Source organism: Ochotona curzoniae, unplaced genomic scaffold (assembly GCF_017591425.1).
Source record: "Ochotona curzoniae isolate NIBS_2020 unplaced genomic scaffold, NIBS_Ocur_1.0 contig_4792, whole genome shotgun sequence".
Classification (NCBI taxonomy): Eukaryota; Metazoa; Chordata; class Mammalia; order Lagomorpha; family Ochotonidae; genus Ochotona; species Ochotona curzoniae.
This window is the reverse complement of record NW_024466389.1, coordinates 9723341-9736867: the sequence shown is the minus strand read 5'-3', so window position 1 is coordinate 9736867 and position 13527 is coordinate 9723341. Positions and strand designations below refer to the sequence as shown.

At 56.3% G+C, this 13527-nt stretch overlaps 1 protein-coding gene across 1 annotated transcript in view; it reads left to right on the top strand.

The window, feature by feature from the left end:
• PADI2 (peptidyl arginine deiminase 2) overlaps positions 1 to 13527 on the top strand; it is a 37262-nt gene that overhangs the window by 9861 nt on the left and 13874 nt on the right. The window contains exons 2-6 of the mRNA XM_040987971.1: positions 729 to 912; positions 1931 to 2003; positions 6922 to 6983; positions 8919 to 9036; positions 9954 to 10079. Of these exons, the coding sequence (XP_040843905.1) occupies positions 729 to 912; positions 1931 to 2003; positions 6922 to 6983; positions 8919 to 9036; positions 9954 to 10079 (563 nt within the window). The remainder of the gene's footprint in view (positions 1 to 728; positions 913 to 1930; positions 2004 to 6921; positions 6984 to 8918; positions 9037 to 9953; positions 10080 to 13527) is intronic.

The following is a 13527-nucleotide window of genomic DNA, read 5'->3' as shown; positions in this document are numbered from 1 at the left end:
AGGATGGCCCAAAACCTTGGAACCCTACACCCTCATGGGAGACCTGGAGGAAATTCCTGGATCCTGGTTTCAGATTGGCACAGCATCAGCCGTTGCACTCACTTGGGGAATAAATCATCAAACGGAGATCTTCCTCTCTGTCTCTCCTCCTCGCTGTATATCTGACTTTGCGATAAAATTTATAAAAAAGAAAAGAAAAAAAAAAAGAAACCCTGCTTGGGACACTTGTGACCTGAATCAGAGGACCAGATTTGAGCCTCAGCAGTACTGCTCATTGCAGCTTTCTGCTAATGCTCACCTGGGAGACCCAGATGGAATTCTAGGCCCTTGGCATCGGCCTAGCTGCTGGAGGCACTTTCTCAGAGACCGGGAACCAGGATTCCAGGTCCCACTCTGCCTTGCAGCAAATTCCTTCTGTCTGGACCTCAGTCATCCATCTTCACCATAGCACCTGTTCCCTGACCCACCAGAGCTGCCTCCAACATCAGACGTGCAGAGAAACCCAGTAGAGGCTGCCCACCGCCCCCATCCAGCCACTGACTCAAATGGCTCAAACTCACCCATCGTTACTGCCCAGTGCATCCAGCATGGCTGGGTCCTTTGGTGGGAAGTCCCCCATACCAGGGAACCCAGAAGGCCCTCACCATTACTGGCTTGCTTCTCCAGAAGTCTCACCCTTCTCCCACCTAGTCTGCCCCCACCCCAACTCCCACTCCTCTCTCCCACAGTGCGGCCCCAGCTGAAGCCCGGACCTTCAGTCTGAAGCACTCGGAAGGCGTGTGGGTGGAAGTGGTACGGGACGGGGAGGCAGATGAGGTGGCCACCAACGGCAAGCAGCGCTGGCACCTTTCGCCCAGCACCACACTGCGGCTCACCATGAGCCAGGCAAGCACCGAAGCCAGCAGTGACAAGGTACCATGTGGCAGGTGGGGGTCGGGTGTGGACAACCACCCTCCACGGGGGACAGGAGCCTGGGGGTCATGCTGGGATCTGGGTGGCCTAGACCAGACACCTGTGCTGCTTTCTGCTTTCTCAGAGCCACAATAAAGGACACAGCAAGAAGTAGGTGGAATTCATTTCTGTAATATAGTATACTTGTAGTCTAGCTGCATGTCATTCAGACATGGCATCCATATAAGAAATGAATGAGACCATCTTTGCTCCCTTTACATACCAAATCGAAATCCAGCGTGTACTCTACATGCTCAGCACATCTCAGCCGGGACCCACCACTCCCCAGCCCTCCCCAGACCCAACTCTGGAGTCACGGACAGTTCAGCCTTGGGTGTTTGACTGACCTGCTCCCCATGAGTCATTTGGCCCATGAGGTCCAGAGGGGCTAGGGACTTCATTCAAAGCCACATGTTCAGTGCTCAGTAGCCACATGGGCCGAGGGGTTGCTGTATAGACAGGACAGTCAGGGCAGACCCTAGGGACTGGCAGTGCCAGGCACCCTGTTCTCAGAACCACGAGATCATAAGTGACAGCCATAAGCCATTGTGGGACACCAAGTGCCTGAGGCCGGGCACAGTGGTGACGCTGGAACCAGAGCTGTCCCCTCACCTGGACTCTTGAAGGCCACCGTCACCATGTGCTCCACCAGGGGCTGGCAATGGGCATCATTTTCAGTCAACAGCCCCCAGCCCCAGCCCCTGGAGTTCAGGAGGAAGGAGACACCCACATGGACCTGCAGATGGAAGAATACCCCAGGGGCCACGGGCCTCTGGCCTCCTGGCATACTCTCCAACGAGGGGAGTCCAACCGCCTGGTTCAGTTATATGGGCACATCAGCCCAGGTGCTTTCTGGAATAGGGGGTTCAGGGGATCAGAGAGGGCTCAGCAAGCACAAGGCAGGGAGGGTTGTCTGTGCTCCCCTGCTTGTGACCCATGACCCCTGCTCTTCACTGCCCCTATGTGCTGTCCCCACCAGGTCACCGTCAGCTACTATGAAGAAGAGGGGAACGCCCCCATCGACCAGGCTGGGCTCTTCCTCACAGCCATTGGTGAGTGGGGGTCACTGCTGGGTGTCCTTGGCAAGCCCAGCTGCCTCTCCCCTGCCCTCCCTATACCCAGTGCAGCAGGGAGCGGGGGAGCACAGAGATGCAGCCCAGGATCCTTAATTCATCTGGTCCATGTCCATGATGTGACTCACAAGGCCCAGAGAGGTTAAGGACTTTGTTCAAAATCACACAGCAACTTGATGGCCAGCCAGCTCCAGAACCCGTGATTATTCCTACTCCTTTCTCTCGAACCAGCTACCGGGCCGCAGGAGCCAGGCTGCAGGCAGGGGATGTGCGGCCTGAGTCTCGGACATGCCCTCTGCTCAGCTGGCAGTCAGACTTCACCCCCATCACCTCCTGCATGCCTTTTATCTTATTTTGAAATCATTGACTACTTGAGCCAGGAGGACATTTCAGAGGGATTGACTGTCTACCCAGCCCTGCTTTAACCTTGACAGACTTGCACGCGGGAGGGGAAGGAGCCCTGACTGCATGCTGAGGCTTCCAACAGAACTCTGTCGGCTCAGCCCCTGCGCCGTGTCTAGGACCGTGCTCGGCACTTTATGATGGAGAGAGAGGGGAGGAGGAAGGGAGGAGAAAGAGGGGTGGGATGTTCCCTACTGCTTAGGGAGCACCCACCGTGTGCCAGGCCCCAAGAGCAGACACTCTGCCATTGCAGTTTTTGTCTGTCCATAGAGCCCTTTCCAGGGTAGACACCATTAACAGCCCCCTTGTGCAGGTGAGAAAAGCAAGGCTCAGATAGGCTGCAGCAAGCCACACCCTGACAGAGTGGGGGGTGGCAATCAGGCCACTTCCTGGGTTCCCCCTCCCCAGGGTGGGGGGGGAGCTCAGCACCTCCCCAGAAAGTAGGCTCCTCTTGCAGCCTGCTCTGTGCCACCACTGGCAGAGGCTGGAGCCAAAGCACTTCCATTTCACACCTCATTCCTGAGCGGCTTTGCTCACCCATCACCCTGACCCTCTCTCTGCCTGGAGGGGGTGCCCTGCCCTGCAGTGAGAAACCTGAGCGTGACCCCAGGGGCCCTGTGCAGGGGGAGGGGGAGGTAACCAAAAACTCCTGCCTCGGGCGAGCCCTGGCACGTGCCTGAGCTTCGCCTGCACCCGCCATGCCCAGGCCATCTCAAATGTCCCGTCACCAAGGAAACTCAACCCCCACTGAGACAAGGACGCCTGAGGACGTGGGGGTAGGAAGGGCAAAGGCCAGGACCAGGCAAGTAATAACCAGAGGGCTGCCTGTGCCCGTAAGGAGCCTTCTAGCAGGCCTGGCTCTCCCCTCGGCTGGAGAGAGATCCCAGGTACCCACGCTCCAACCCTAAGGTACCATGCTTTCACTTGTTAGTAATGAATTCTGTCATGGTCCCAAGTCCCAGACAGGCAGATCCTGTAAAATGTCCCTTTCCCCAAAATAAGAGACAACTGCAGTGCTGGTACAGGAATACAGCAGAAGGATCCGTGGAGTAGCTTGCATCCAGTATGCCCACAGCATGCTCACTCGTGAGGCAGACAGGGCCTCATCTCAGAGCACAAGGCCGTCATGGGCATTGCGAGGGACATCAGCTCACCCCCACTTAACCTGGGGTTCCCAGTCCTTCAGGGATCCTGGGGTTTCTCTTGAGACTCCCTGGTCTCTCTGACCCCTCCAGGTCCTCTCTTCCTTCAGGCATCTTCCTCGGGAGCCCTGGAGCCCCCATTCCGAGGCAGGGTCGCCCTGGGCATCCCAGGCACAGAGGTGACTCCATCTCACTGGCAGCCCCTCCAAGCCCACTTAGCACTACAAAGTAACTGGAAATGGGCCCAAGTTCCAGCTCTGCTCCTTGCTGCCACACTGTGACCCTGCAGAATGAGTTTCCCATGGTGCCGTGCAGGAGTGGACGGATGGCAGGTGCACAGGGCCCATGCAGAGGTCCCTGACTAGGTGCTCACCAGGGCGACTGCCATTTCCTGCCTCCCTTCCTCCCAGGCCACTACAGGTTCTCTTTGCCTGGGGCAAAGTCGTTCCCTGGGATTTGGGAACAAGCTCACCATTCCTTGTACCAAATCAGGCCACAGGTCCAGCTTCCAGGTCCTTGCCAAGGACTTGTGACTTTGCACTGTGACCTCAACAAGAAGCCCACCCTCTCTGGGCCTTGCTTTGTCCAAGTTCTGGGGGAGGGTCTGGAGCTAAGCCACCCATGCAAGCCTTCAAGCTTCCCACAGGGACTGCTCTGCAAAGCCTTCCTGGTTGAAGGGTAGGATGGGGGATTAGAGATGGAGAGGAACAACCCCCTCCCTTCCTGTGCCATGGGCTCCACAGTACCAGCTGCGCACGCACACACACACACACAGGGCCTTCAAACAGTTCATGGAAATAATGGTATCTTTAAAAATGAGTTTATTTTGAGCCCCCAAAAATATTTTTTTTTAAATCCACCCAGATTTTTCATGATTCACACTTGTTTCTGCAAACCTTTTGAAGATCTTGTGAGTGTGGACCTTGGGCAGTTTTAGCACCAACCTAAGGAGCCCCTCCTTGTTGCACCCCCTCAGTCCAACCCAGAGCCCCAGGATAACTGGGGCCAGGCTAGCCCCCCTTCCCTCCCCCACACTCCCGTCTCCTGGCCAGCCTGTGCCTCAATGTCTCGGTCCGGGGTAGATTGCCTTGAGCCCACTCCTAGTGACATTTCTCGGTACTGCGTCCCACACTCAGGCGCCACCTGATGCCTGGGCTATTCCTGGGAGCTGAGGTAGGACCCAAAGCCTCCGGGAGATGCCTGTAGCCTAGAGGCCCTGAAACAGGTGCCTCCCACACCCCCACAGCGTCCCGCTCCCTGCTCCCCACCACAACCCAACCCTCCCCGACATATCCCTCCCCTGGGAAAGGCTGAGCCACCCAGGAGACCAGCACTCTGACAGATGGGACAGCCCTGGACTCTGTCCCTACAAGCACCATGCCGTGTGGCTCCCTGGGGACACCCCTGCAAGGGACACTTTGGGAGGTGGGGGGGGGGAGGAACTTGGAGGAGGGAGCCCTGAGGGAGGGTGGCAGGCACAGGAGAGGGTTCCCACAGACTACGAGGAATGTTTGAAGTTAGGAGACTTGCAATGCAGTCAGGCAGAGTCCAGGGTCGTAGGCCAGGACAGGGTGTGCAGGGACCATCCAGCACCAAGTAGGTTAACCTGGACTGAGCCTAATTCAACCTCAGTTTCTCCACACGTGTTGTATGGTAGGGGTGGTTCCCAGCAGCTATTGAAGCTGGTAGGATCTGCTGCACCCCAGGAGTGGCTCCTGCAGGAAGCTGGATCTGCAGCATCCTCTGAGTAGGACCAGCAGGAAAGTTCTAGAAGGTCTGGGAAGAAGTCAACGCCTGTGTTGGTGTGCCCCCAAGCCCTCAGCCTCCTCAGCAGCAGCTGGGAGGCCGTCTCCTTCTTCTGCTAGAGACCTCCCTGCAGGGGTCAGTGTGGTGTGTCAGCAGGGATCTCCCCAAGCCTAGGTGCACTCACCCATGACCTGGGTGCTACCTTGGTCACCCCCTGAGAGCAGCCGCTCTGGGTGAGCTGCCCGGTGCCCCACTCAGGACTATGGAGATCAGCAGCAGGTGCTAATGGAGCCACACCCCGCAGTGCCAGCACAGCCCAGGGCACTGGCAGCTGCCAACACTAAGGACCCTATAGTCTCTGGCTTCCTACCTCCTTCTGGGCCCAGAAAAAACCACCTTCAGGGTCAGGAAGGAATCAACTATGCACATGGAGGACTTGAACCTGAGCCTTGACTCATATGGACTGGGCCAAGGAGGAAATAACATCAGTGTCCTTCCTATGCCAGGACCCTTCTCCCCACCTGCCAGGGGTGCACTTGCTCCCACCCCAGTCCCAACACGGTCCAAGTCATGCCTGTGTGGACGAGTCTCCTCTGGGCCCTGGAGCTGGCACACCTCACTCTGTGACAGTGCCAGGGCCTGCTCGCAACACCCTGAGCCCAGCCTGTGAGTGTCTAACTCAGTCTTACCACTCAAGAACATCTGACAGTGTCTTGAGGCACATGTGATTGTCATCTTAGGGCATCTAATGGCACCTTGCGGGCATCATGAGCATGCAGCGCCCAGGGCAGTCCCCCGCATTGCTCAAGATGCCCAGAACCCCCGAGGGCAGTTAGTGCAGGTTTTGTAGCCAGAAGGGTGTCCTGGTACAGGTGAGCAAACAAGGCCTCTGAAGGGTGATGCAGCCTGTTCATGGTTTCCTGACTCAAGCAAATGTTAGAGCCCACCACCATCTAATACCGCAGCCCCCACAGGACTGTGTGCATGGCAGAGTCCTTCTCCCATGAGAAGCCAGGAAGGAGCCCCAGGTTTTCCCAGGAGCCCTGGACATACAGGCACCCCTCCCATGGAGAGACTTGAGGGACACAGCACCTCCAGAATGAAACCCTTGGTCCCTGGACATGCAATGTAGACCTTGGGAGTTCTGGGGGGTGGAGGGAGCAATGGAGAGAGAGAGAGAGAGAGAAAGGTTTTCTTGTACCAGGACAGGCTGGGAAGGCAGTCAGCAAGTGTTGGATTTGTCAGTTTCCAAGCTGCAAGCTAGTAATCAGACTACACAAGCAAGGAGCACTCCAGTTCTGCTAACACCACCCAGTGACCTTGGCCATGTAACTTCACCTCTCTGAACAGAGACCCCGAGAGGTATCCAGAAGATCACGCCCTCCACTGCCACACACAGCCATAAAGGGCCAGGAGGGTCCAGAGCTTCCCACCTCCTTTCTGGGAGCTGGGAGCTAGGAGCTGCCTGGCCTGCAGCATCAGGAGAAGGGACGTTGGCAAGGCCCTCTCTTTCCAGTGTCCAAGTGAACAAACGGTCCTGGACCTTCTCATGCCCATGCCAACCCCAGTGGCTGGCCCTGAAGCTCACCCATGTCTCCTGTCCCCAGAGATCTCCCTGGACGTGGACGCAGACCGAGATGGTGTGGTGGAGAAGAACAACCCACAGAAGGTACCTGTTCTGGTGGCAGACCCACCCGGCACTTGGGAGCCCTGGTCCTCCCCACTGAGTCCATTTCTCAGAGCAGCAAACTGAGGCCCCCAGTCAGCTCCCAGACACACAGCACACCAGGGACAGAGCCCCCCTGCCCAGGCTTTCTGAGGGGCACCTGCAGAGCAGGTTCTGAGCATGTTCCCCCAGCCACAGCATGTCCCTGCTCTCCACAGTCCCCACCCGGGCCATGAAACTGCTGGGAAAGACAGAAGCACTGGCACAGAGCGGGTGCAGTAGAGGGGTCTGCCCTGACCCTGTCGTTTTTCTTTGCCAGCTGAGGACATAGGGAGGTGCCTTAATCCCTCTCAACCCAAGGCCTGTTGCCTCTGGGGCAGCAGCCACAGCCCCTCACCCTACCCCCGTTCTGCTTTCATTCATTCATTCATTCATTCATTCCTCTCTCTCCTTCATATGTTCCTGAGGCATTTGTTTCTCTCCCTTCATCTGCCTTCCCCCGCTGCTCCCCAAACAAGGCCCATGTCTTCCTAGGAAGTGGGTGGCGTGGCAGGTGGCATGGCGGGCATGCATGCATTTTTTAGTTGTGCAGAGAGTGTGACATTCCCCGCCTCTGCTCTTCTGGCTTTCTGTTTAAACCAGGTCTTGGGGCCAATCAGGGTGGCTCCATGCCCCTCCAGGTCGTGCTTCTGTCTGTGATGTCCTGCCTTCCTGCGATTGCATTGTTGCCATGGGATATGTGACTTTAAGAGTAATCACTGGCTGCCTGGGATATGTTAGAAACAGAGGAGGCTTTAGAAGGTAGGGTAACTGCAGCCTGGCTGTGACTCTCCTCTGCTCAGCTCATGTGTTGGGACTTCAGGCCAGCTGGGGTTCCCTGTCCTCCAGGCTCCTCTGTGGGGTACTCCTCAGCCCTGAGTCAGGCCTGTGCGCACACACACAGTCAGCAGAGGTCCAGCTTCCCACCTCCTCCCAGGAGCTTTGCATCCTCCGCAGTCACACCAGCCCTGAGGGCTTAAACTTGGTTATCACTTCTACACCTGGTCCAATGATGCTTTCCCATTCTCTTGACTCAACCTGGTAAGGAGTGCTGGGAGTCATAGATATTGCAGAACCAGCTCAGGTCCAGGGGTGCAGAAAGGTTCAGAGACCCACAGCACCTCCCCCAGAGTCCATGGGTGGGTGAGACCCACATTCAAGAAATGATGGCACATTGGCTGTGTTGGTACGACTGTCCCAAGTGCTCCCCGAAAGGATGCTTCAAGTACCAGGTGTAACTCTATTCTGGACAATCAGGAAGGCTTCCTGGAAGAATGGGCAGCTATGCTGAGATGGGAAGGGAGAACAGAGAGGGCCAGGAGAGGCAGGATGATAGACCAGCACCAGCAAAGGCCCAGGAGCTTGGAATCTGGGCAGCAGTGAGGCTGCCACTATGTGAGGCACAGAGAGCCAGGGGCAAAGCAGAGAAGATGTGACAAGGAGAAAGAGGACCCATGAGGACTTGGACTTGATACAAATTAGAGGGGATCCCCTCATGGGCCCCAAAGCCGGGCAGTAATCAGGTCAGTCTGTTCCCACAGGCCTCTGAAAGGACCAGGCAGGTCCCACTTGGAGCACTCATCATGCAAACCCCAGGGGATAGCAGGGCCTGTCATAGAAAGTCTGTTTCTCACGCTCTAGCTGCCCTCTGCCTGCCCGCCTTCACCCTACCAGGCAGCCATGTGAGGCCCACCAATGTCATGGTCAGCGTCTCTGCTGAACTTGTCTCTGATGCCCAGACTGGTCCTCCGTGGACATCAGACCTGGGCATCCCAACTGCAAGTGGCGGCTGCCCTGGTGTGCACTGGCCACTCTTTCCTGTGTCCTGTGACTGTCTCTCCTTTGGGGTCCATGTGGGCACAGAGGAGAGGCCACTGACCTCTCTTCCTGCCGCTGCAGGCATCCTGGACCTGGGGACCCGAGGGCCAGGGAGCCATCCTGCTGGTCAACTGTGACCGCGACACGCCCTGGACACCCAAGGAGGACTGCGGTGATGAGAAGGTGTACAGCAAGGAAGGTGCCGACAAGAGGGACCCCCTTCTCCATGGGCGTGGGCAGAAACAGGCCACACTCCTGCCTGGGCGGGGCCGAGGGTGGAGCCGATGTGGACCTGGGTCTCCCAGGAATGAGAACTACAACCCCCACCAGCAAAAAACAAAAGCATGGATCCTGTTCCATGAGATGTGCTGTTTTTTGTGGGGGTTTTTTTGTTGTTGTTGTTTTTGTTTTGCTTTGTTTTTCTTTTAAACCCACTCTTCAATTCTTGACATTCTGGAACTAAATTGAGATGTGTTAGCATTCCGCTCACAGATTTCTAGTTAACAAACAGAAATCGGTAGTGAGCCAAAAAGCCCAACACAAAACCAAAAAATTGGGGGAAAGCTTATCCAACAAAAAAGGGATTGTGGCAGGAAGCAGCTGAACAGGAAATGTGATTTTTAAAAATTCTTAGTGGGTGATAAAGTGTAGAGTGAACGTGTCAGCATTATTTAAACCCCAGAATCGCTGGCTAGAAACGACCCTGCGGGATCATGGGAAGGCAGGAGGAAAGGGTAGCAAGTGGCCCCACGCAATCCCAGCCACAGCCCGTGTCCTTCTCAGAGGACACCTGGCAGCAAAGCCGTGGCACTGATATGCCCACCAGAAGAGCCTCCTGCCAGGCTGGCAGCTTTGATCCGGGCCCTGACCCCTGGCGGATCTGGGGAATACTGGTGCTCTAGCCTCCTATGATGCACAAAGCCGTGTTTTGGCAAACAAGGGGAAGAGGAGGAATAGAGGGACATCCTCCCACAAGGCTGGTAGGAGGTGCTCTGTGCTGCGAGTTTCTTGCTTCTCTGTGGTCTCCCGAATATTCGCAGGTGTCACCAAAGCAGAAGGCAGAGGCCAGCCACTACCCCAGCCATCTAACCTCCCTGGCACCTGTCTGCCCCTCAGACCTCAAGGACATGTCCCAGATGATCCTACGCACCAAAGGCCCTGACCGCCTGCCTGCCGGCTACGAGATGGTTCTCTACATTTCCGCTTCAGACTCGGACAAAGTGGGCGTGTTCTACGTGGAGAGTGAGTGACCCTCCTTGGTCCTCCGGTTAGCAGTGATGGCCCCTGCAGGTGCCGGGGAGGGCGGGAAGTAACTGTGACCACAGATCATTGATGCCCCAGGCAAGGAGAAGACTCCCTAACCCAAGTGAGCTGGCTCTGTGTTCTTCCCACCCCAGTAACCAGGAGAGACCAGGCTTTGGTGGGCCCCCTTTCCTGAGCCACACCTGAGGCAGGGAGGCAGCACCCACTGGATGCTGAACTCTCCAATGTTTAAATAATGGCACTCTCAGGGAGTTGATCCCTCGTTTGTTGTGATGGTGATGGGGTGCCCTGGGTCCCCACAGGGGAGGGACAATGCAGGGACAATGTTCCCACCACACAACCAATCCTTTGCCACTGCCTGGCCTATCTGATTCCTCTCCCTGAATGCATGGTGAGCCCCTCAGTACCAGTTGCTGAATGAGAGCCAGGGTCCCTTACAAAAACAGGATGGAAAAAAAATTGAAAAAGAAACAAACAAAAAGAAGAACAGGACCATCCCACGCCACTGCCTGAGAGCAGCTGGCAGCCCAGCAAGGGAGACAGAACCAACAGCAGAACCAGAGGCAATGAGATGGACCCAGAGGTGCTGCCTGCTGGATGGTCCAAAAAGGGGAGAGCTGAGACACAGAAGGACACTGAGCAGGTGCCAGGGAAGATGCTGAGGGAAGAGGGTTTCAAGCAGAGGGAACAGGGAAGGGAGGTATTGAAAGTCAAGGTCAGTGGGCAGGCTAGACCAAGGGTCAGAGCAAGCAGACCAGCTTGTTTCTGAAAGCTGTGGAAAGCCATTAGAGAGTTTTAAGTGAGGAGTGATCAGATCTGTTTCTGCATTTCTCCCTTAGCAGAACAGTCCTGGGGCAGGTGCAGGGAGAAGGGGGCGCGAAGGCGGGAGGGGGGAGGGTACCTGGATGGCCCACTAGCACCAGGCAGTCGCCATAGGGGCATTGGGGAGGGAAGCTGGACAGTTTGGCCAGGGCAGCCATGGACAGGGATCAACAGAGACCAGCCCTCCTCTGAGCCTCTCCAGACACTGGACAGTGACTTCAAACAGGTTGGAATGTCTCTGGAATCCACCGCTATTTCTAGGGGGTGGGGAATGTTGATATTGACGTCCAGGCCAGGGTTACCATAGCAAGAACAAGAGGGCTGCAGGTAGGACCCTGACCTGGGTTTCCTGACCCCAGAAGCCTGTCGCTGCCAGTGGCGTCTGGGCGTTAGCTACAGGTGTCTGTTCATGGGAGTGAACTCAGTGCAACAGCTCCCCTCCCCCTCACTTGCTCTGCGAGATGGGTCCTGAGCCAAGAGGTGGAAAGCGGAACCAGGGCTCTTATCATCCTGCGGAGAGCAGCCGTTATTGAGACAGTAAGAATGTGGCCTCCAGGGTGGATTCTCTCAGATACATGCGTAGACACACAAAGAGAAGAAATTCATTTATGGCTCCCCTTCCTTCTCTTCCTCGCAAACACTTCCAGGTGCTGTCAGATCTGTACAGGCTAGGGCTGGGAACAGCTGGTACCACACAAGCCACCCGTAGACACCTGTGTCTTGACAGAACAGGGCCCTGAGCTGGAGGGTCAGACCCTGGGGTCTGGTCAGTCTCCTCTGACCTCAGGTGTGGTGCAGCATGGAGATGATCTGAGTCCCAGCTGTCCCTGGGACAAGGGTCGTGTTTTGGGCACTCAGTGCACAAGCTGCTCCCGGGAGCCTCGTTACAAGCAGCAGGTGCTGCGTGTCTGGGAATCATGGTGGCATCGACTGTGACAGAGAAGGCAGAGGACAGCAGCTTCCGGTGCCTTCAGGAAGAACTAGGCTGCTGCTGCTGCTGCAGCCCCAGGTTCTGCCATGAACCCCAAAAGTCAGCACTTTACCTCTCCCTATGGGATGCCCAGCCCTTTCCTGGCATTGTCCCTGAAGACCCATCAGGCCAAGCAGCCAGGACCACTGGTTACACTCACGCAGCACCCAGGGGGATGGTCCCATAGGGGCAGGAAGTGTCAGATTGTGCCACAGGTGGGCCAGCTCGGGCCAATGCCTGGACCCCAGGCGCAGGGCCACTCTTCAGAGAGTTGGCAGAGTCAATACCTACAGGCAGAGCTGGCCGTGCAAGGGGGTGTGGTCTGTAGCCAGTGGGACCCGAGGCAGGGGAGGAGGACACTTCCAGGAACAATGGCTGCCTTGTTCCTGCTGAAGAATCAACCCTCGGAGGAGCTGGCCCCAACTGCCAGCAAGAGGCCCCAGATAGAGCCCCATTGTAAGTCACAGGGCTCAGGCCACGTGAGCAGGGCCAAGGCTGTGGGCAGACGTACTGGAAAGTGAGCCAGGTCCACTCCTACCCCCCAAAACCCCCAGCAGCTGGCAGCCCAGGGAAAGCTTTGGAGCTGTCGTTTGTGCCCATTGAAATGGCTCCTAGGCCTGTCTCTCCCAGAGCCTCAGTTCAAGTGCAGCCTAGGGCATGTGGGCGAGGGAGGACCTATGACTACTGTAGGCAGGTGCACCTGGATGTGCCCATGCTAGGGTCCAGGGACACAGGCTGTTCTTTCTGGATGAGAAGGCCTTTGCCTGCTCTGTGTGGCTGTGACAAGTCCCTGGGACATTCAGCATACTTGGACCCAATGGAGGAGATATGAAAGGGGAATTTCTTAAGAAAAAAAAAAGATTGCTTAATTAATTTGAATGGCAGAGAGAGAGAGTTCTGCCATCTGCAGCAGCTCAGAGTAGGCCAAAACAGTGGGACTACCGAGACCAGAATGATGGTAAACCCAGGTTTATGGAAATCTGCTCCCGGGCGAGGGTCATTGGCCTGCAGGGAAGCTGAGGTAGCAGGCCGCTGAAGTCGCACCTGCACTGAGCACTCAGTCCTTGTGACAACGGGGCTCGAGGTAAAGGTATGTGTTGTCTTCTGATTGGTCAGCTCCATTTACATGGGTCTGGGGCAGCTATTCTCAGCAGGAACTTTTGGCATCACCTAGGGGCTTTCTGCCTGCCTCCAAGCCCTCCGGCTAACATCCCACACAGGTATCTGGGCCATCACCTGCTGCTTTCCCAGGCATATTAGCAGGGATCCTGACTGGAAACAGAGCAAAGCCAGGACTGAAACCCGCACGCCGACATGGGATGCAGGCAACACAGAGGCAGTTTAACCACACACACACACACACCCATCACAACCCCAGCCCCAAGAGCCTCCGTGCTTCCTGTTCAGAGTGTGTTAGTAAGCAGGTAGAGATTCACTCACAGGCTCTGATCATGCTACGTGTGACTGAGGATGCTCCTGGCAAGCAGGCCACAAGGATGCTGTGCCCCTTGCAGTGACCCTGTGGCGTAGATAGCAGGATTCCCCCATTGAGCAGATGAACAAGCTAAAGCTTGGAGGCTAAGTGAACTCCCTGAGCTTTCACAGCTTATCGAGCCAGAGCATTCCTTGAACCAG